Source organism: Sphaerulina musiva (assembly GCF_000320565.1).
Source record: "Sphaerulina musiva SO2202 unplaced genomic scaffold SEPMUscaffold_8, whole genome shotgun sequence".
Lineage (NCBI taxonomy): Eukaryota > Fungi > Ascomycota > Dothideomycetes > Mycosphaerellales > Mycosphaerellaceae > Sphaerulina > Sphaerulina musiva.
This window is the reverse complement of record NW_016017390.1, coordinates 1,797,968-1,818,661: the sequence shown is the minus strand read 5'-3', so window position 1 is coordinate 1,818,661 and position 20,694 is coordinate 1,797,968. Positions and strand designations below refer to the sequence as shown.

Sequence of the window (20,694 nt, the reverse complement as noted above, 5' to 3'; positions counted from 1 at the left end):
TCGGAAGGTGATATCGATAAGAATAACACTGATCTGATAATGATAGGTATCGTGACTATAAGCTCCAGCACAGGCCGCGCGTCTTGCTACCACTTAGTTCTCGGAGGTAGTAGGGGTATGTATAGGTACCTAGTGTTCGGCTCTCGCTTGGCGCTGCCAATAGTGAATGACTTGCGTAAGGAGGAGGCTAGGAGGTACCTACTGCAGGAGGAACAATAAAGTAAAGATAAAAATAATCGGAATCACACAAGATGATGAGGACGGTGAGCCTGTAAAAGACGGTTGACGGTAACACAGTCCAACGAAGAAGAAGCAGGTTCAACGCCCGTCGGTTCCAGCCTCCGAGACGATCTCTTTCGTGTCTGGATACTGCGGGACGCTACCTACAGTAGCGCTTAGTGTGATCTTGGCAGAGGCGAGGCGACAACCAGGAAGATACCTCTTTATACTATAATACCACAATACCAAGGGGAAGGGGCGGGGGCTAGGGAGAGCCCTAGTCAGTATACCTACCTACCGTACTGTACTGTATGTATGCAGCTGGATATAGAGAGAGGACGTGTACAACTACCTACCTACCTACTGATGCATTATGTACTACACTATATAGGTACGTACGCTTCCTTGCGTCGGCAACACGAGGTCTGTATGTATCACTCGAGTACTAGAGAGCTAGAGTACATGTAGAACCCCAGTCCACACTTTCCACTCCGTGCCGGGAACGGGTATGAAGTAAACAAAAGCCGGGCATGTTTCGAATATCGAAAGGCTGAAAAAAAAAGAGAGTTCTACTAGGAGGTAGGTGCCCGTGGCTACACCTCCCACACCTCCCATTCGAAAATAATAAAAATAATAAAAATATCAGGTACATACCAAATACGGCCAGAAGCAGCGGCTTCCTATCACAATTGCTGGTGGTTGGTGGCGAGGAAGTTTTTTTGCTTGTGAAGCTGCATCCCTCACTCTAGACCCGACTGCAGAGGCGGAAGAGGGCCCAAGCTCCTTTTGCCTCATCCATGTCTATCGCCGTGCCACTGCCGCCGCCCGTTACACTCTATTGGAATTTCATCAATCATAAATAAATAACCCACTGACTCCCCAGTGCATCACTATGTACCGACATTACTTGTATCTGCTGTACTCCTGTTCTTGTATTTACTGTTGTTGTTGTTCTTGTTGTTGAGCTCTACCTGTACCTGACCTCCTTTACACCGACAGTCGCTACTACTCCTCTGTTGTATCGAAAGGAAGAGAGAGAGAGAGAGGGAGAGAGTGAGAGAGAGGTCAGTTCACCTCCATCCATACCTACCAACCACCTGTGTTTGATCAGCAGCCCGAGCGCCCTGGACTACTATCAATTGGCAATCTCTTCTGCTGATGAGTAGCTCCTATCATCAACAAAACACACACAAAAGTATCAGCAGAACGAACAGCATACTCACACATCAATAGAACCACTACAGATTCATCATCATCATCATCATCATCATCATCATCATCATCACCAACAACCACCACCATGAAGGCCTCCTCACCAAACAAAGTCGCCGTTGCGACTGCACTTCTCCTCTCTGGAGCGGCTCGAGCCCAACAACAATACCGAATCGACCCTCAATCCGTCTCCAACACCACCCGAGGTACATTTCTCCCTTTTTTGCCCTGTTTCCTTTTCTCTCCTTCCTTCGTTCCTTCCTTCCTCCTCCTCCCCATCTGAGAAAAATCTCTACAACATACTAACTCCCCCCAAACAGACTTCTGGTGCCAACAACAGATCACCCAATGCCCCCTCATCTGCCTCGACCAAGGCTCTTCCACCGGAACAACCTCATCAAACGAATGCGACTCCGAAAGTCTCACCTACGCCTGCGTCTGCGACAACGGCAACTCGCCCAACGTCTCCGAGTATAGCAATACGCTCCCCTACTCCATCTGCACCCAATGGGGCACACAGTGTGTCTCCAACTGCGGCTCCGACACCGAATGCGCCAGCGACTGTCGCCAGAATCACCCTTGCGGAGCCCAGAATCCAACCCGCCAGAATACGAGTACCTTGACCACGTCCATGATGGCCTCGACCACCATGACGGGATCGATGGGCTCGGCAGGTGCAAGTGACGCCCAGACCACGGATGGGCCTGCCAGAGTCACGACCGAGTCGGATGGCAGCACCGTGACGGTGTATTCGGGTTTGGTGGGACAGACGACGAATGGCGAGAGTGCGGGAGTCAAGAATGTCAGAGTGTGGGCCTTGGGAATGGGTCAGACGTTTGGAACTGTGGGTGTGTTGGGTGCGGCCGCCTTGGGCTTTGCCGTGTTGTTGTAGATGCCCTTTTTTCTTCTTTTAATCTTCAAGCATGAAGAGGAGGAGGGAACAGAAGAAGAGAAGGAGGAGGATACATACGAGAAGAGTCAGTCATTCCTTTTATTCTGAACAGCGCACAGCGTCGGAGTTCTTTCGGTGGTCATGGTGATGGGGAGACATGTGGATAATTGGGTGAGCAACAATGGCTAGCATAAGCGAGATGAGCGAGACTGTTGTTCTTGTTGCTGTTGTTGTTGTTCTTGTGGTTCTTTGACGACGAAGGATATTGGTCAAGATCGATGTGTGCAATCAATTAGGAGGAGAAGTCACATATATAATAATGAGCATACTGAGACGGCGAGTTCTCCATTCGACGACGATGATTTGAAATTCCTCTCTGTCCTGTCCTGTCTAGTTGGGAATATACATGTCGTGGTCCCATTGTCTCGGAGGTATCTCAAGGGTGGAATCATCTTCAATAAAACGTTGGATACATCTGCAAGTCGGTACCAGTATCTTGGGTCCATCGATACCTACCGTAGGCTAATAATCTGTTCCTCTACGCTACAAACGTCCTCTTCTCCACTGCAACCTCAACCGCTCGTTCCCCATTCAAAATATTCGTCGTCGCAATAACAATTCTCCTTCTCCCATTCCCGCCACCGCTCCTCTCCAACTGCTCATTCACAAACCGCAAAGCCGCCACCTCCGCATACGTGACCCCACCGAGAAAAAAGACAATGGAGATTCGAGGCCCTTCTTTACTGCCTCGCAACGTCTTTCGCGCGTGCGACGCGTCGGCATCACTGCCCTTTTGTGTCACGTCGACCGTGGCACCTCGGATTCGTGCGACGGCTTCTTCGAACCCTTTCCAGCCTGTTGCGGCGCCCGAGGGCGCTGCGGTGCCGCCGGTTTTGGACGCGTTGGTGAGGAGTTGGTGGAGTGAGGATTTCTGCAGGATACATTGTACGAGGCGAACGCTGAGAGGCGCATATCCGGAAAAGACGTAGGCGATGTCGGTGGGGTCTGCTTCTTGCACTTCATCTGTCCAGAGCTGAAGGCCTTTGCGAACGCTATTCCAGTCGGTCGCGCTTTGGCCTACTGCGCCTGCCATGGGGTTGAGGTAGCCTCGGTGGCTCTCGCGAGGAACCAGGAGACCCATCTTTTCGAGGCTGGCGAGAGTCAGTGCGTGTTGATAGCCATACGCTTGGAGAATCTGTCGTTTGAAGTGATCGAGGTCCCGTTGACGGAGGCCATTGAACAGACAGCTCTCGAGGCAAAGTAATCGTAAGACCGTGCTAAGTGGCGTATTCCGAGCGATGAGTTCTTCGATATTCTCGTGCAATGCTGTCGCATCCGTGCCCGCGAGGAGATTCTGCTGTACTTCAAGCATCCGGCCAAAGGACTCGCCGCGAGTGACTTTCATAATCTCTTCTGCGAGACTGGTATGAATCTTCAAGCTCGCTGATTCCGCTTGATATGACGGCAATTTCGCCACAACATTCTTCAAATCTGCGACGGTCTGGTCTTTGCTGTGCATGGTTTCGCTATCGGTGGCGAGACGACGTGCGATGCGGTTGAGGGTGGGGCCGACAGTGGCAAAGTTGGTATCCCGCAGATCAGGGTATAATTTATCGCTAGAATCCAGCACGACTTTTCGCTTGGTTGCAGCGGTAGGCGCAGGCGTGGACCCATTCTGCGAATGTGCGGGAGGGGCGCCACCGAGGATCGAAGAGTCTACCTCGGTGGTGTTGTTGGTGATGCCAAACACCTCGTCCAGCAGTCCTTCGTATGTGAGCTGTGTGGAAAGTACAGTAGGGAGGTCGACTTCCCGGTCGATAATGATCAGGTTCTCAATCAACGAGGAAGGCGTGAGTCCAAAAGCAGTCAGATACGTATTACTTGAGTCAGACGAAGCATTCACGTCTTCCTCGTTCCGCATCTTCTGTAGCAAATCTGCTAAACGCTTGGCATTATCGCCTTTGCCTAGGATTCGAGGAAAGAGGCCATACTGCTTCTGCAGAAGCATGAGTGCCTTGGCAGCAGCAAAGACACTGGTCGGATCTTTCCTCAAGCAGAGACCACTAAAGGCATCATCCAGCTCGAGGGATAGAAGATCTGGCTCTAGAGATACGAAGTGGAGATGTAGTTCTGTGATGTTGGCTTCACCGAGAACTCCATGTTCTTCCAAGATCATGTTGCTGACCAGGGTGCGACGAGGCACCCATATGATGGTAAAGTCATGATCAATCTTGCTCTCACTTCGGACGAGTTTGATCTGTTCTGTTCTCATCAGCTGGCTTCAGGAGACGAGAGTGAGGGTGAGGGTATGTAAGCAGGTAATGACAGTGCCGCACAAGATGAACGAGTACTCGCGAAGCTGGAAATCATACAGAAGCTGGGGCTAATTTTGGCATCAAGACTGAATACGCAGGGTAGGAGAAATACAGCTGCGCACTCTACTTTTAGAGCCGTGGTCTCATGGATCATGATTCTTCTTGTTCGAGGGAGAGAGAGGGAGAGAGAAGTGAGACGGCATACCAGCTACCATGCGAATCTTCTTTGCATTCTCTCCTCGCACCACAAAGACAATGTTGCGCTGGCTGGAGTCGATGTTGTGGTTCTCGAGGAAAAAGGGCTTGTCCACGCCATATTCCTGGAGAGTGCTGAACTTGACGAAGAGGCCCACGGTGCCGGCCAGAGACTTCTCAATGACGAGGTTTTTCTTGCCGCGAACCTAGGCAGACAGACAGATATATGAGCTGGGGGCGGTAGTGCAGATTAGGTGGTATCAGGTGCTCACGCTTTCGAGGAGGAGCAGAAGCTCGCGTCGCGCCTTGTCGGTGATTTCCTGGGTGTTGATGGCCTTTGCCGCCGAGTGGGCAGCCATTGCTACATGGTGGACGGGATGGTATAGGAAAGGGAAAGGGAAGTCTGGGAAGAAGAACGAAGAGAGAGGGGGAACGTCCGTCCCGCGTCCCGCCCGCGTCGGCATTGGTGGGTCCTGGTTGCTTGCCCTAGCAATGTTTCTGTACGTATATGCCCGCCGTATGAGTCTTCTGCTTGCATCTTCCACTCTTCCACATGAAATTGACACCGCTCACGCGCACCGTCCGTCTGACTGTCAATTCACCTCACCGCTGCCTCTCTCTCCTTCACCACCACCACCACCACCAACATCACCTTCTCCGCACTCCCCGCACTCCACCACTACGTCGATACTACCACGAACAGCCCACCGAAGCAGAAAGAAACAGAGACAGAGACAGACAACTCGACGCCATGGGCAAGGACAAGAAAGAGCAGATTATGCTCAAAGTACCCAAGGGGACCAAAGATTGGGATGGCAAGGACATGGTCATTCGCGAGCGCATCTTCTCCACCATCGCCGAAGTCTTTAAGCGTCACGGCGCCGTCACCATTGACACTCCCGTCTTCGAGCTAAAGGAGATTCTTTCTGGCAAATATGGCGAAGACAGCAAGCTCATCTATGACTTGGCCGACCAGGGCGGAGAGATGTGCTCGCTGCGATACGACTTGACTGTCCCTTTTGCGCGCTGGCTGGCCATGAACTCAAGCATCTCTAGCATCAAGAGATATCACATTGCCAAGGTCTACCGACGAGATCAGCCCGCCATGACCAAAGGACGAATGCGAGAGTTCTACCAATGTGACTTTGATATTGCGGGCGAGTACGACTCCATGATTCCCGACTCGGAAATCCTGCGCATCATTGTAGAGATCTTTGAGGCGCTGGGCTGGCAGGGCCGCTATACCATCAAGCTCAACCATCGCAAGATCCTCGACGGCATCTTCCAGGTGTGCAAAGTTCCCGACGACAAGATCCGCACCATTTCATCAGCAGTAGATAAGTTGGATAAGTCACCGTGGGAAGAGGTGCGTCGAGAGATGACCGAAGAAAAGGGCTTAGATGCTGCGATTGCAGACCGTATAGGCGAGTATGTCGTGGGGCGGAAGGGCAGCGAGGAACTGTTGGCAGAACTGCAAAAAGACGAGGAATTGCAAGGGAATGAGTCGGCCAAGGCTGGTCTGCAGGATATTCAGACGCTCTTCAAATTCCTCAAGAAATTTGGCATCCTCGACCGAATATCGTTAGACATGTCGCTTGCTCGTGGTCTCGACTACTACACGGGCCTCATCTACGAAGTCGTCACAGAAGGATCTGCACCGCAGACCAGCGAAGGCCAGGCACTGCAACAAGAAGCGAAGAAGTCTTCACGATCGAAGAAAAGTGCTGATGGGGATGAAGACCGCTCCAACGATCCTACCGTCGGTGTAGGGTCTGTCGCCGCTGGAGGTCGGTACGATAATTTGGTGGGCATGTTCAGCGGGAAGAAGACGATCCCCTGCGTGGGCATCTCGTTCGGAGTGGAGCGCATCTTCAGTATCACAAAACAACGACTCGCAGCAGACGCATCGGCAGCTCCGATCAGAGCAAACGAGGTGGACGTCTATGTCATGGCATTTGGTGGCAAGGGGTTCGAAGGTCTGTTAGAAGAACGAATGGAAGTTGCTGCGCGACTATGGGATGCTGGCATCAAAGCCGAGTTTCTGTGGAAGACCAAGCCGAAACTTCCTGCACAATTTAAAGCTGCCGAGGTGAGCGGTATACCCTTTGCCGTCATTCTCGGCGACGAGGAGCTCGCTGCCGGCAAATGCAAGATCAAGGAAATGGGTCTGCCCGAGGGACATGCAGAAAAAGATGGTGTCCTCATAGATTTGGCCAATTTGGAGCAGGAAGTGAAGACTCGCATCTCCAAACAAGCAACGGTAGCCACGCTCTCCAATGGTGTGAGTTCGATTGATCTCAAAGTCGAAGCCGCTGGAGTCAAGACGGACTAGAGATACAGGAGAAACACCTACTTTTGCGGGTCATACATGTATGCTCGCATCAGGATTGTATTGTGCGTGTCGAGATGGAAACACGCGCATGATGATACCCACGGCGGAGCGCTGTACGGCTCGGAAAAAAACAGGAGACGGGATATCTTCGCCATCGCAGATACGTTTCCGGCTACAGATAGAATGGTGAGTAGAAACAGAGAAGAGACATCACCACTTTTCGCAGTTCACTTCACTTGACTTTATCCCTGATAGCATTTCTCACGCCTGGCTCGATGAATGTCGTTTTCGTGCCACCTCCACATGCAAGTTGAATAGTATCAGAAGGCGGACCAAGATCTATCTGTTCAGAATGGTGAGGTCAGCGGGGACGAGAGATTTGTCTTGTATTTTGAGTGGAGGTACGTGGAAATATAAGAATAGAACGAGACAAGGCAAGACATGAAGTAGGACAAGAAAACGACAAGAAGAAGACAAGAAAAAGACAAGACAGGATAAGACGAGACAAGAGGAACATGAATATCTCACTCGGCGTCCACACGTCATTGGCCTGGCTGGCTGGCTGGCTGGCTGGTTGACTTTTGTCTCGGGACTAGGTAGGAACTAGGTGTGCTGACCATGAGCAGCAGTGTCAGTAATCTACCTTGGTTAGCCATGCAGGTCCTCTCTCTCTCTCTCTCTATGAAAGTTCATTCTCTACGCGTCAGACGATCACAGTTCATGCAAACATAAGGTCTACCCCTGTTCTTCCCGATCACTGCAATTTGTCCCTCCCTCTAGTGGCGTGCACATGTTTCGTGCACGTTGATACTTGATACTGATGATGATGATGAGGGTGCTGGTGGTGCTAGTGGAGAGACAAACGGTGTCAAGGTATCATCCTGCTACAGCGGGAGGCACACTCAACACTTTTCAACAATAGGAGTGAGCGAGTGAGGTGAGGTGAGGTGGTTTTGTGTGGGATTGATTTGGTGGTACGTACCTATGCTTGGTGCTTTTGGTAAAAGAAAAAAAGAGAAATTGAGGCTTGATGTCGGTCCGTGGGGAGATTATAGATATCTATGAGAGCTGTCCAGTTGCTGTGCTCATATTCAGATTCAGGCAATCAGCTGCATTTCTCAAAAGCAGAATTCGTTGGGAACGTGAATACCTACCTACTTCTCCATTAGGCCAATTTCCGAACAATACTGCGATTACAATAACAACGACGACGAGCTGGGACTCTCGAGGTACCTTAGTGTTGGAAGTTCCATCAATCCGTCAATCAATCAATCCATCAAACAATATTCTGGATATTAAAACGACACAACACCTCTCTCGTCAAATCCCTCAGAAGTAGCAGGACCAGGCCAGACGAAAAGCTCACTCACACGAACGAACGAACAAACAAACAGAGCAAGGAAGCAAGCAAGCAAAGCAAAGCAGCACGTACAACATCAAAAAACGAAAAACAACGATCAACTGGCCGGCCATTCATAAGTGAATATATCTATAGCACAAAACCAAAAGAAACCCTCCAAAGTCACCAAAAAAAGAAAAGACCGCTACCAACCAACCAACCAAACAACAAAGACTCCTCCCCAATTTTTTGGAAAGAAAGGAAAAAAAAAGAATTCCGATCACAGAAAAGAAACGCAACAACAACAACAAATAACTCTCCCGAAGAAATTCGAAAAAATAAAACAAAAATAAAAAATAAAAAAATAAAACGAGAAGAAAAAGAAAAAGAAAAACCATGAACACCTCCTCCTCCCCCTCCTCCCCCTCCTCCTCCCCATCAACTCTCCTCCCCCCCGCAAATCTCACAGCAATCATCATCGCCTCAGGATTCGGAGCAGCTCTCCTCTTCACCATAGGGGTTTTTCTCGCAGTGTATTGGTGGAGAATGTCTCGTCGTCGTTGTCGTCGTCAAAAGGGACAGGGGTTGGGAAAAGATGAGAAGAATGATGGGGTGGTGGAGTGTGTGTAAGGTATTATGAGTGTGTGACTCGGGAGTGACAAGGTGATTTGGATCGAGGAAGAATGAAAGAAAAGTGAAAAAAAAAAACGTGGGTCAAGTTCAAAGTGATGTACACACAAAAAAGCTACATACATACCATATCATTCCATCCAGATTTTTGTCAAAATTCTTCACTCATCAATTGGTTTAGAGAAAAAATGCCGGCCTAATACTCCAAAGTAATCTCTTGCCCTTGTACTCGCCCAATGACAATCTCGGCCGCATACTTGGGAATCACTTCGTCGTCGTGCAACATTTCAAACTCTTCCGATGCATCCTTGCCCATGTGTGAAAAGAGGGCCTGTGGTCCACCCGGGTGCTCATCGACCCAGTCCGTCACATTCATCACCACACCCTTGACGGCAATCCACAAATCGTCCTTTTTGTTGTGCTTGGCCACCTCTTCGAGCGAATATTCTTGTTCGGGCACCTTGAACGCCTTGACATCATTCGTCTGCTTGACCTGACCTGGATCTTGTCCCTTGCCCATGACGGGCGCCGCCGACAGCTGGCCTTGCTTTCGGATCTGGTCATCATCGCTACTGCCGACGCCCGCTCCATTACTCCACTCGACCGAAATCTTGCCCGGCTGGCTGGGGTCAATGTGCAGGCTGATTTGGCCGGCACGAGTGGCAGCTTGGCCACCAGCACCGTTGAGGACTTGCTGGAAGAGGTATTTGCTCGAGCTGGAGCCGGCCACACGTCCGTAGACAACACAGCCGAGGAGCGAAGATCCACCGAGACGGTTGGCACCGTGGACACCACCGGCCAACTCACCACAGGTGAAGAGACCCTCAAAGGGCTCGCCCTTTTGGTTCAGCACTTCGGACTTGTCGTTGATTTCGATACCACCCATGGTGAAATGCAGCACGGGCTCCATGTGTGCGACGTGGAAGTCATCGTTGATCTCGACGGGGAAGTTGTGGAAGAACTTCTTGTTGAAGGGATCCTTCTCCTCGCCGCTGGCGTACTTGTTGTATGCCGTAAACGTCTCGTGCAGCTTCTTCTCGCCACAACCAATGTCCTGGGCCAGCTCCTTGCCGGACATCTTCTTCATCAGGCCACGACCCGAGTAGTGGCGCGTGTGGAAATCGAGTGTGTTGGAGGCCTTGCTGTTCAAGCATAGGCGGATGGGCCAGTTGCCCTTCTTCTTCTCTTCCCACATGCGCTCGGAGACAAAGTCACGGTGCTGGAGCTCATCAACGAATCGCTCGCCCTTGGAGTTGATGAGCAGACCACCCTCACCACGCAGGGCCTCGGCAGCCAAAAACTTGGTCTTTGCGGTCGGGTCCTTCGGGTCCACGAGACCGGTGGGGTGGACTTGCACCTTGTCCATGTCGATGCCGTTGGCGCCAATCTTCATCAACATCTTGTGGCCATCACCGGTGGCGTGGTTGCCGTTGGTGGTGGAGAGATCAAAGGTGTCAGGCCGGTGCTTCTTGAGGAGCGAGTCTTCGGTGAAATCGGCAGCGTAACCACCAGTAGCGAGGACGACAGGTCCGTTGACGGTAAAGGACTCGCCGTTGATCTCGTATGTCACACCGGTGCACTTGTTTCCGTCCATGTTGATGTTCTTGACGTTTGCCTTTTTGATCAACTCGGTTCGCTCGGGCTCTTTCTCGCAGAGTTCCTCCCATCGCTGCATGAGGGCGTATGTGATGGCCATACCGGGGAATTTGGCATCGTGACCGCGGTGAGTTCGTGGGAAGGAGTGTCCTCTGCGCAGAGTGAGTGTCAGTGTCCTGCATGTTTGGCGGTGGTGGAGGAGGAGATACGTACCCTAACCGCGAGACGAGGGTGAGATCGAGGTTGAAGATGTCCTGTAGCCACTCGACGGCGGACGCAGATTGGTATGTGAGAACCTTGATCAGGTCGGGGCGGGCCTTGTCTCGTGCAGACTTGACGGTGTCATCGTAGAATTGCTTGACGCTGTCCCCGATGTGGTGGTCGACCTGTGTGCGAGTCAAAGCGCCGTTGATTCCCGAAGTGGCCTTGGTGGAGTTGCCGCCCATGAAGTCTAGCGACACGGTCAGCAGAAGAAGAGAAGAGGGTTTCGGAAGCGCAGCGCGACAGGAAACAGGAAGGGAGAGGCGGGCGACATACTGTTCTTGTCGAGAAGCAGCACATTGCCACCAGACAGGTAGATGGTGTGAGCAGCGCTCAGGCCGGAAACTGGAGTCGGGTCAGCTGCTGTGTGTAGAAGTAGTAGAGTGCGGCTCGCACTCACGGCCAGCGCCGACAACAATCACTCGCTCAGGCATGATGATGGTAAGGATGCGGTGGTTGCCTGGTATGAAATGTCCAAAGGGAGTACAAAGGTATAGTAGGAGGAGGAGGGCGAGTCCCTTGTATATCTGAAGGGAAAGGGTAAGGTACAGTAGTGGGAGGAAGAGGGTCTGTTTATGCAGGTGCTTTTCAAGCCGGCCGAGGTAGAAGTCGAAGTATCGAATCAGCCGCTGGGTGGGCCGACACACACAGAGAGAGAGAGAGAGAGAGGGAGAGAGGATCAACAATAGCACAGGACAGGGAAAACAAGGTGGGAGAGTGGCAGCTTTTGTCTTTGCACGTGCATGCACTACTAGCATCTACTACTCACCCTTTCAGCATGTGAATCTGGCGCAAGTGGTCACGCGTAACTATGTACGGTAAGAGGTAATGCAGAGAGACAGTGAGAGAAAGAGAGCCAGCCGCGGTCTCTTTCACATGCTGCACGAGTCATCCACCACCGCCAAACCGCCTCTAGTTTCTTCCCCGCTGGAGTCTCCAGATCCTGGCTACACCAATCACACCACAGCAGAGAGTAAGCTTGTGCCTTGTAGACATACATACCACAATACGGTAGAGCACATGCAATACATTCTTATATCTCGTGGCAGAGTAGAGAGTCTATTCATCCCGTCCACCGCCTCTGCCATTGAGACAATACCTACTAGCTACCTGTACCTTACCACTACTGTAGTCATACCATAATGGACGAATGCCGAAGACACTTGTCAAAGCCCGAACACGGCCTGGTCAGCGCAATGCCGCCTCCTGGTTGGTCCAGTCTTGACACCGCGATTGCCGACATGTCCAACCCTTCCGAAGACCACCTCATGGATCTCTTCACCAATGTTTTCATCACATGCCACTGGTATACAGTCAAGGTACAGTCAAGGTCCTGTCCTGTCGACGACGTAATCCATCTTCTGCACTCATCGCGCCGACTCGGTTGGTCGTCAGCCCTGTTTGCGACCAGGGAGGAGGAGGAGACTCATACATCGCCTGTTATTCCCGCCTTACCTCCACATCTGCTGGCATGTCTTGCTTTCCGATCTCTATACCTCATATGCCCGCATTAGCCGCACTCACCTTTGTTGCTTCTCGTCGCTTCACTGCCCTCGGGTCTTTGATACTTCTACCATGAGACGACAACATTTGAAGCTTGTCTCGCAACCCCAAGTCTTCCATCATTGCGGGTTTCAGAATGGAGGGCCAGCTGAGGCAGAACAAGGCACACACTCCCCAATTGAGCACTAGCGCCAATCGTCTGCGCATTGAGCATAGTGTCGTCACTTCGTCCCAGTCTTCCCATCAACATTGAACGGGAGTGCAACAACATTGAAGAACAACAATCATAACAACAACACCTCTAACCGACCACCCACCAAAATCCCCCATCATGGACAAGCTGAAGAGCATGTTTGGCAGCAGCGGCAGCGGCAGCAGCAGCGGCGGTGCTTCTGCTACTCCCGCCCCAGCCCCAGCTGGTGCTGTGGAAAACCCAGACAAGGTCGTCTTGCACACCACTCTCGGTGCCATTACCATTCAGCTCTTCTCGCAGCAGACTCCACGCACCTGTCAGTAGCAGCGAGCACCAGAAACTGGAGGACACTAAATGCTCATTGAATGAATAGGCCAGAACTTTGCTACTTTGGCCAAGACGGGAAAATATGATGGAGTCATCTTTCACAGAATCATTCCTGGTCAGTACCATTCCTGACAATCACACAGCCCTCAGCTCACACTGTTGCAGGATTCATGATTCAAGGTGGTGACCCGACCGGTACCGGTCGTGGTGGCAGCTCCATCTTCGGCGCCAAATTCGAGGACGAGTTCGTTCCTTCGCTCAAGCACGAGGTAAGCACTCCATCCAGCCGGAAAGGACACAAAAAAGGCCATCATCTGACGTGCGTATGAATGTAGTCCAAAGGAACCCTCTCAATGGCAAACGCGGGCCCCAACACCAATGGTTCCCAATTCTTCATCACCTTGGGCCCAACTCCTCACCTCAATGGCAAGCACACCGTCTTTGGTAAAGTGGTCGAGGGAATGGACGTAGTCGACAAGCTCGGCAGTGTTCGCACCGGTGCAGGAGATCGACCGGTCTCTGAGGTCAAGATTGAGAGGACCGATGTGATGTAGATGAGGACGCAATGATAATGATGCCAATCCGGGACTATCGGGCCTGTAATATTACACGAAGAAATGGAGGGTAACCAGTAGCTAGCAGACAGACAAAGAAGGATGCCCTGTTCAAAATACGTGTCTGTGGTATACCTCGTGCATGAGAAAGCGTTGTGTTTCCATTCCGGACAGCGCCCGGGTGTACAAGTCCGTTCTACTGCGGTCCCCGACGCGTAATCCCGCCTCGTGCTCATGTCGTGTGGAGAAAGCTGTCCCAAACACCCAGATACAACCGACTTTCCCACTCTTCACAAACATGTCGCCCACGTTGGTCGAGCAGCTGTCGCATTATGTCCTGGACGGTCTCTGGCAGCTCGGCAACTGCTTCTCCTGCTTTCCATCCTCTCCATCGCTGAAAATCAATGGCCGATCATTCAAGATCTTGCGACTGCTGGGCGAAGGGGGCTTCAGCTTTGTCTACTTGGTCCAGTCCCCCGGCGACCCAACCCTCTATGCGCTCAAAAAGATCCGATGTCCATTTGGAGAAGAGTCTGTCTCTCTCGCACTGAAAGAGGTGGAAGCATACAGCCTCTTCTCGCCGCATCCCAACATCATCCACGCCATTGACCATGCCGTCGAGACGGATCGAGGGGGAGACGCCGGCAGCAAGACGGTATACATCTTGCTGCCCTACTACCGACGCGGAAATCTGCAAGATGCAATCAATGCGAATCTCGTCAACCGTGCGCGCTTTCCCGAACGGCGGCTCATGATTCTGTTTCTGGGAGTCTGTCGCGCGCTCAAAGCCATGCATCAATACAAAGTGGGCGAAGCACCGGGCGGAAAGGCCAGCCGGAGGAAAGCGAAGAGCGTGCGCCAGGAGGCTGCGCAAGCGGATCGCGAAGCACAAGAAGAAGTCACACGCGCCAACCAAAGTCGCAGGAGAAGTCAGCGCGGCGACGAGACGGATCAAGAGCCGCTGATGGAGAGTGAGGTCATGGCCGCACAGGATGGCCTGGCGGATGGACAGATGCGAAGCTACGCGCATCGCGATATCAAGCCGGGGAACATTATGATTGCAGATACCGGGACACAGCCCATTCTCATGGATCTGGGATCGCTCGCGCCGTCACCCACGCCCATCACGAGTAGGGCGATGGCGTTACAAGTGCAAGATCAAGCGGCGGAGCATAGCACCATGCCATACCGAGCACCCGAGCTGTTTGATGTCAAGACCGACACCGTAATCGACACCAAAGTGGACATTTGGAGTATGGGGTGTACGTTATATGCCTGCCTGGTGGGCAAATCGCCGTTTGAGGCGCGCAGTGAAGAGACGGGTGGCTCGCTCTCACTGTGTGTATTGGGCGGTGACTGGAGGTTTCCCGACGAAGGCGCTGCGGAGGCGAAGCGTGGCAAGCAGCGAGTCTCTGATGTCGACGAAGCGAGCAAGAAACAGCGAGACGATATCATCTCCGACCCGATCAAGGAAGTGGTACGAAGATGTCTTGCTGTGGAACCCGCTGAGCGGCCAGATATCGATCAATTGATTGGAATGGTAGAAGAGGTCATTGCTGCTTTGCCTGATGAGGGAGATGCAGCATTGGACATGGAATAGATCGAGCCAACACCTTGGCAGAGTGTAGTCTGGTCTAGTCGACTGTATTATACCCATATATTTATATATCATGACCGCCATGACTTTGTACAGAAGATGCTATTCATCACTTGTTGCACCTTAGGTACTTACCTTACCTATATATGCTTCTACTAATACCTGCCTACCCTTGCTCAATCATGTTCCTGCAGTAGCCGGAACCGCAGCCCCGCTGACATCCACCTCCCGTCACTCGTCAATGATATAACGAGGCTGACGTCTGGTATACGCGTAGACTCTCATCATCTCACCATCTCATCATACACATCACCTCCCACAGCAGTTCTACTACAGGTAGTCTCGTACAAACCACCGCACTCTACATCCGGATCAGCCGCGGCCATCCCCAAAGAATCCTCGACCACTCCTCCTCAAGCCAAAAGATAACAACAAAACCAAAAAACAAATCATCATCCCAAATGGTTCTCCGCGCCATGCACTTCACTCCCAAAATCCTCCTCTCTGCTCCGCGGCGCAGTGCCGGGATTCCAAATCCCTCAGGCACCTGGGTGTTGTACACCGTCTCGACGTATAGTTTTGACACGCATTCCAAAACGCAGGAACTCCGTGTGTTGGAGGTGCGCACGGGAGAGAGTTATGAATTGGCCAAGGACGATGATATTAGTGATTTGAATTGGGTGGATGATGATTGTTTTTGCTGTTTGCAGGCCGAGAAGGATGGGAGGACGAAGCTGTATGTTGCCAGTGTGAAGTCGGTCATCCGAGACTCGAATCTGGGCACGTCACATTATGTTGCAGGCACGATCGATGGTCCGGCTGGTAACCTCAAGGTCAAGAGATTGGACGATGACAACTATGCCGTCGTCTTCTCTGCCCAGGCCAACAACGGTGGATGCGGTACGATGTATAATCCGGAGACGGAGCAAAAGCCGCAATCTACTGCCAGAATCTACAACGGCCTGTTTGTACGCCACTGGGATGCATGGATTGGGACTCAAACGAACTGCTTGTGGTATGCCAAGTTGTCGAGGAAAGGTGGTGGCAAATTCAGTTTGTCTGCATATACCAATGCCCTTCACAAAACGGGACTGGAAAGCCCTGTACGGCCCTTTGGAGGCACCGACAACTTTGATATCAGCTCGCACGGGATCATCTTTGTTGCCAAAGACCCGAAGCTGAACCCAGCGTTGAACACGAAGGAGAACGTCTACCTCATCCACATCCGCGACTGGGAAGGGAATGAAACGCCTACTCTGCAACAAGTCGTCGTACCGGGCTACGAAGGTGCAGCGACTTCTCCTGTTTTCAGTGAAGATGGTACCAAGGCTGCTTTCTTGATGATGAAGACTCGGGGCTATGAAGCAGACAAGAATCATATCTTCGTATTGCGCGATATCAAGGACCCGACGCACACGATGGAGCGAGCATTCTCTGCTGCTGCTGAAGGCAGCTGGAACAGAAGTCCCGGGTCAATTGTCTGGACAGCTGATGGCCAAGATCTTCTCGCATTAGCCGAAGACACTGGAAGTGGGAAATTGTTCCTCATACCGGGCGATCTGAAACAACAGCAACCGCAAGTTCTCGTCAACCGCAACTACATAGGCAACGTCAGACCACTTCCCGACGGACGCATCTTCGCATCTGGCAGCTCTCTTACCGATAACTCGTTCTTCATCATCTTGATTCCTCAGTCCGCCGGCTTGTATTCGCAGCAATGGTATCACTCGAACTCGGCAAATGGCACCAAACTCGGTGGTCTCAAATCGGAACAAGTCTCCTCAATTTGGACTCCTGCGAGTAACCCCAAAGTTAACAAAGAAGTGCACAGTATCGTGGTACGACCGAGCAACTTTGACAGCAGCAAGAAATATCCCGTGGCGTATCTGATTCATGGAGGCCCTCAAGGCGCATGGACAGATAATTGGTCCACGCGTTGGAACCCTATGATCTTCGCGGAGCAGGGCTACATTGTCATCGCACCCAACCCGACCGGCTCGACGGGATATGGTCAAGCGTTTACAGATGCGATCCGCAAGAACTGGGGCGGCGACCCATACCAAGATATCGTAAATGTCTTTGAATGGGCGAGCAGGAATATGCCCGAAGCCGATCATAGCCGAGCCGTCGCTTTGGGTGCCAGCTACGGAGGCTATATGATGAATTGGATTCAAGGACATGATTTGGGTGAGCTACTGTCCCGTCCCTATTCGTCACAAGAATAGTCTTCTGAGAGAAAGGTAATCACTGACGTCTCTACTTTACAGGACGAAAATTCAAAGCCCTCGTCTGTCACGATGGCATCACATCATTCGCCGGACTCCTGGCCACAGAAGAACTATATTTCCCCTTTTACGATCTCGGCGGCACTCCTTGGTTCGACCCCGGATTTGATTCTACCAAGTCATCAGCTGCTTCTGCATCTTCGAGCTCAGCAGCAGAGCAGGCTCACAACAACTTCGGTGCAGCAAGTCTCTCCGCCTGGCGGAAATGGGACCCGAGCGAACATTTTGCCAACTGGTCAACCCCACAGCTGGTGATTCACTCGTCCAAAGACTATCGCTTGCCGATTGCAGAGGGATTGGCGGCGTTTAATGTTTTGCAGGCGAGGGGTGTGGAGTCGAAGTTTTTGACGTTTCCGGATGAGGTGAGTTCTTTTTTTTTTGGCGTCTTCTTCTTCTTTCCTCAGCCCATGAATGATACTCATACTTCTCGTCTCCTCCAGAATCACTGGGTCCTCAAACCCGAGAATAGTCTCGTGTGGCACAAAGTTGTGCTTAATTGGATCAACTCGTACGTGGGCTTACCGCTGGCGTATGAGGGGGAGAATGGAAACCAGGAGAGTGGTGCTGGTGGTATGATTGAGTTTTTGGGTGGGGTAAAGGACGATGAAAAGAATGATGAAGTTCCTATTGCGATGACAGGATGAGAGGGCGCTTCTTTACCAAAGGCAGATGATGTATTTGGTTGGTGATGAAGCAAGCAGGCACAAGAACGAACGAGAAATCATGCCATGAAACCCCCCACACCACCACCACCGCCCTCCCTTCCCTTCCCTCTGCCTTCTTCCCCATTCCAACTCTCCTCTTCTCTACGCATAAGTATGCGCCTCGACAACAATCTTATCCGCCGTCCACGTCAAGCCTCCATCCGGAGTCTTCCAGGTTGCTTTGGCCTTATTCCCCACAGCCGTGTCACCAAAACTCATATCCTTCTTGTCCAACACCACTCTCGTATCGAGATATTCGTGTTTATTGACGGTTCCGCAAGGGTCGAGTTGACATTCGATTTGTGTGCGGAAGCCGATGGCGCGGCCGACCTCTTTTTTTAAAAAGAAATATTAATTAATTGGGTTTGGGGAGAAGGGGGGATATGGGATGGGGACTTACCGAGATTATCTGGTGAAGTTGGAGGGAGAGAAGAAACGAGTTTTCCGTTGACGGTTACTGCGATGTTGTGTTTTTTGGAAGGGGGGTCGTAGGTTACTGTTTGTTTTTCCTCAATACCAGGAAAGAAAAAGAAGAAGGAGAAGAAGTGGGGGGAGAGGATAGGTAGGATAGATACTGACTGGAAACTCCCAGCTTGGATCCAACTGGAGCAGGAGCATAATCTCCTGAATTTTGCGCATCTCCAAAGACGAGACGGGCTCCTACACACCAGTCTTGGAGGTTGTTGGGACATGGGTTTCTGGATGAGGATTTAGTGGATTGGAGCGAAAAAAAGAAGAAAGAGAAAGAAAAAGGAAAAAGAAAAGAAAAAGAAAAAGAAAGAAAGAAGAGAAACAGACAGATATACCGACTTGATCTTTCTCTTCTCTTCTCTTCTCTTCCCAACGAAGAAGAGAGAGCAGCAACAACAGAAAGAAAGAAAAAAAAAGAAAAAAAAAAAAAGAAAAACAAAAACAAAAACAAAAAAAAAGAAACCTCTCACCGATCATCCAACAGCGCAATTCCCGTCCCCGTCACACTCCCTCCCTTATCAAAAGCCGTCGCCAATTCAGGATAAACTTTTAAAAATCCAGTTTGATTCTGGTCAATAGGAGGAAGAACGAGAACGGTAGTGACGGAGCGAATTAGAGGGCCATTGTCGGCGAAACCGATGAGGAAGTAATTGGAGAAGGGGTTGGCGGGGCTGGCGGCGTAGGTGAGGAGGGGGGAGAGGAGGGAGGCGAGGAGGAAGGATTTCATTTTTTCAATGTTTGGTTGGTTGGTTGGTTGGTTGTTCTTCTTTTGATGTTTGGTTGGTTGGTTGGTTGGTTGGTTGGTTGGATGGTTGGTTTCAGCAACAGCAGCAGCAGTAAACCAGGATATAATCAACACGAAGAACAAGTAAAGAAGAAAAAGAAGAAGAAGAAGAGGAACAAAAAAGGTGAAGCACCACCAACAAATATCACTCACTCACTCACCCAACTACAGTACTGTTCGTTGGAAGAAAAAAATTCACTACTAACCGACATCCTCCTCCCTTCCCTCCTCATCCGCGCTTTGCCGACCAATGTCAGTGTAACACTGTTATAGTAAAACTCGTATTCGAATAAAATATAAAAAAACCCGTCCATACCGCTTTCCCCGTCTTACTTCTACCTAGACTCTAGGTAGTAGATAGACCAGTATATGCCAGATTTTCGGAGTTGGATTTCCCCCTCCCCTCCCCGCCTCCCCCGTTTCTCTCGCTTCTTCCTCTTGGTCAGATGTTCCATGTCAAAGTCTCAGTCAGCAATCAGCTTGTCTTGTCGATCATCCGTTGATACCCTCACAGAAGCTAACTAGGCGGTCTGGCGAGATCCTAGAAGGAAAGAAAAAGGTAGACTCGGTCGGGTACTGCGTTGTGTTGTGTTGCATTTGCAAGGCAAGGCAAGATGTAGTGTATGTAATGTAATGTAATGTAATGTAATGTAAGGTAATGTAATATCATATGTATACCTAGCTGCAATATCCCTTTTCAGCCGTCGTCGTCGTTCTTGTTCTCATTGTAATGGTATAGTATAGTACAGTATAGTATAACATGGTATAAACCACCGAACCGAACCGCACCTCACCTCCACTAGCCTCCCCGCCGTTCCGTCGTACAAGCCCAACAGGATACAACCTGACAATGAGGTAAGATCAGGTATACATGTACCAGTGTACCTAGTATATCTACCTTACTGTAGCGAGACTCGACCGTAGATGGACCGATATACTTCCATCTCATCCTGTGTCGTTAGGCCTCGTCTACTCTGTCGATATGTCGATAGTTAAATTGTCGATAGTTGTCGGAAATTATCGTCAGCGTCCATCTGTCGATAGTAACGATAGCTGAGTAGACACCTGTCAATAGTTCTATATAGGGATACCCTTGTCTCCGCGCCGTCGTCGCTGTCGTCGCTGTCGTCGCTGTCGTCGTCGCTGTCGCTATTATTACTGTCGCTATCGCTATCGCCGCTGTCGCCGCTGTCGCCGCTGTCGCCGCTATCGCCGCTGTCGCCGCTGTCGTCGCTGTCGTCGCTGTCGTCGCTGTCCGTCGTCGCCGTGTCGCCGTCGTCGCCGT

General features: G+C 51.1%; 8 protein-coding genes across 8 annotated transcripts; 5 read left to right on the top strand and 3 right to left on the bottom strand.

Annotated features, from left to right (window-relative positions):
* Positions 1-1,121: 1,121 nt before the first annotated feature.
* Positions 1,122-2,680, top strand: SEPMUDRAFT_150892 (uncharacterized protein). Its single transcript, XM_016906458.1, has 3 exons — positions 1,122-1,283; positions 1,453-1,637; positions 1,752-2,680. The coding sequence occupies exons 2-3, from the start codon at positions 1,520-1,522 to the stop codon at positions 2,321-2,323; spliced, it is 690 nt and encodes a 229-aa protein (XP_016759082.1). The 5' UTR covers positions 1,122-1,283; positions 1,453-1,519; the 3' UTR covers positions 2,324-2,680.
* Positions 2,681-2,766: 86 nt separating this feature from the next.
* On the bottom strand, positions 2,767-5,193 carry SEPMUDRAFT_70557 (Sec1-like protein; the record flags this gene model as incomplete). Its single annotated transcript, XM_016909909.1, has 3 exons — positions 2,767-4,585; positions 4,844-5,039; positions 5,106-5,193. Coding segments are annotated over 3 exons (2,008 nt in total), but the record flags the coding sequence as incomplete, so codon positions are not given.
* Positions 5,194-5,459: 266 nt separating this feature from the next.
* Positions 5,460-7,618, top strand: SEPMUDRAFT_150890 (histidyl-tRNA synthetase). The gene has a single exon (XM_016906457.1). It carries the CDS (start codon positions 5,585-5,587, stop codon positions 7,163-7,165), a length of 1,581 nt encoding a protein of 526 aa, XP_016759080.1. The 5' UTR covers positions 5,460-5,584; the 3' UTR covers positions 7,166-7,618.
* A 1,594-nt stretch (positions 7,619-9,212) lies between these two features.
* Positions 9,213-11,700, bottom strand: SEPMUDRAFT_165512 (fumarate reductase). Its single transcript, XM_016908177.1, has 4 exons — positions 11,392-11,700; positions 11,268-11,336; positions 10,944-11,181; positions 9,213-10,882 (listed from the first exon to the last, which is right to left on the bottom strand). Exons 1-4 carry the CDS (start codon positions 11,423-11,425, stop codon positions 9,331-9,333), a joined length of 1,893 nt encoding a protein of 630 aa, XP_016759079.1. The 5' UTR covers positions 11,426-11,700; the 3' UTR covers positions 9,213-9,330.
* Positions 11,701-12,048: 348 nt separating this feature from the next.
* On the top strand, positions 12,049-13,689 carry SEPMUDRAFT_150889 (peptidyl-prolyl cis-trans isomerase ppi1). The gene is made up of 4 exons (XM_016906456.1): positions 12,049-13,003; positions 13,061-13,129; positions 13,180-13,283; positions 13,350-13,689. The coding sequence occupies exons 1-4, from the start codon at positions 12,826-12,828 to the stop codon at positions 13,566-13,568; spliced, it is 570 nt and encodes a 189-aa protein (XP_016759078.1). The 5' UTR covers positions 12,049-12,825; the 3' UTR covers positions 13,569-13,689.
* A 177-nt stretch (positions 13,690-13,866) lies between these two features.
* Positions 13,867-15,264, top strand: SEPMUDRAFT_158016 (serine/threonine protein kinase; the record flags this gene model as incomplete). Its single annotated transcript, XM_016907763.1, has 1 exon — positions 13,867-15,264. One exon carries the CDS (start codon positions 13,867-13,869, stop codon positions 15,166-15,168), a length of 1,302 nt encoding a protein of 433 aa, XP_016759077.1. The 3' UTR covers positions 15,169-15,264.
* Positions 15,265-15,611: 347 nt separating this feature from the next.
* On the top strand, positions 15,612-18,184 carry SEPMUDRAFT_150888 (dipeptidyl-peptidase 5 precursor). The gene is made up of 3 exons (XM_016906455.1): positions 15,612-17,352; positions 17,433-17,812; positions 17,891-18,184. Exons 1-3 carry the CDS (start codon positions 15,627-15,629, stop codon positions 18,092-18,094), a joined length of 2,310 nt encoding a protein of 769 aa, XP_016759076.1. The 5' UTR covers positions 15,612-15,626; the 3' UTR covers positions 18,095-18,184.
* Positions 18,185-18,256: 72 nt separating this feature from the next.
* SEPMUDRAFT_110182 (uncharacterized protein) lies at positions 18,257-19,352 on the bottom strand (the record flags this gene model as incomplete). Its single annotated transcript, XM_016900832.1, has 4 exons — positions 18,257-18,486; positions 18,555-18,650; positions 18,734-18,852; positions 19,096-19,352. 4 exons carry the CDS (start codon positions 19,350-19,352, stop codon positions 18,257-18,259), a joined length of 702 nt encoding a protein of 233 aa, XP_016759075.1.
* Between the last annotated feature and the right edge of the window lie 1,342 nt (positions 19,353-20,694).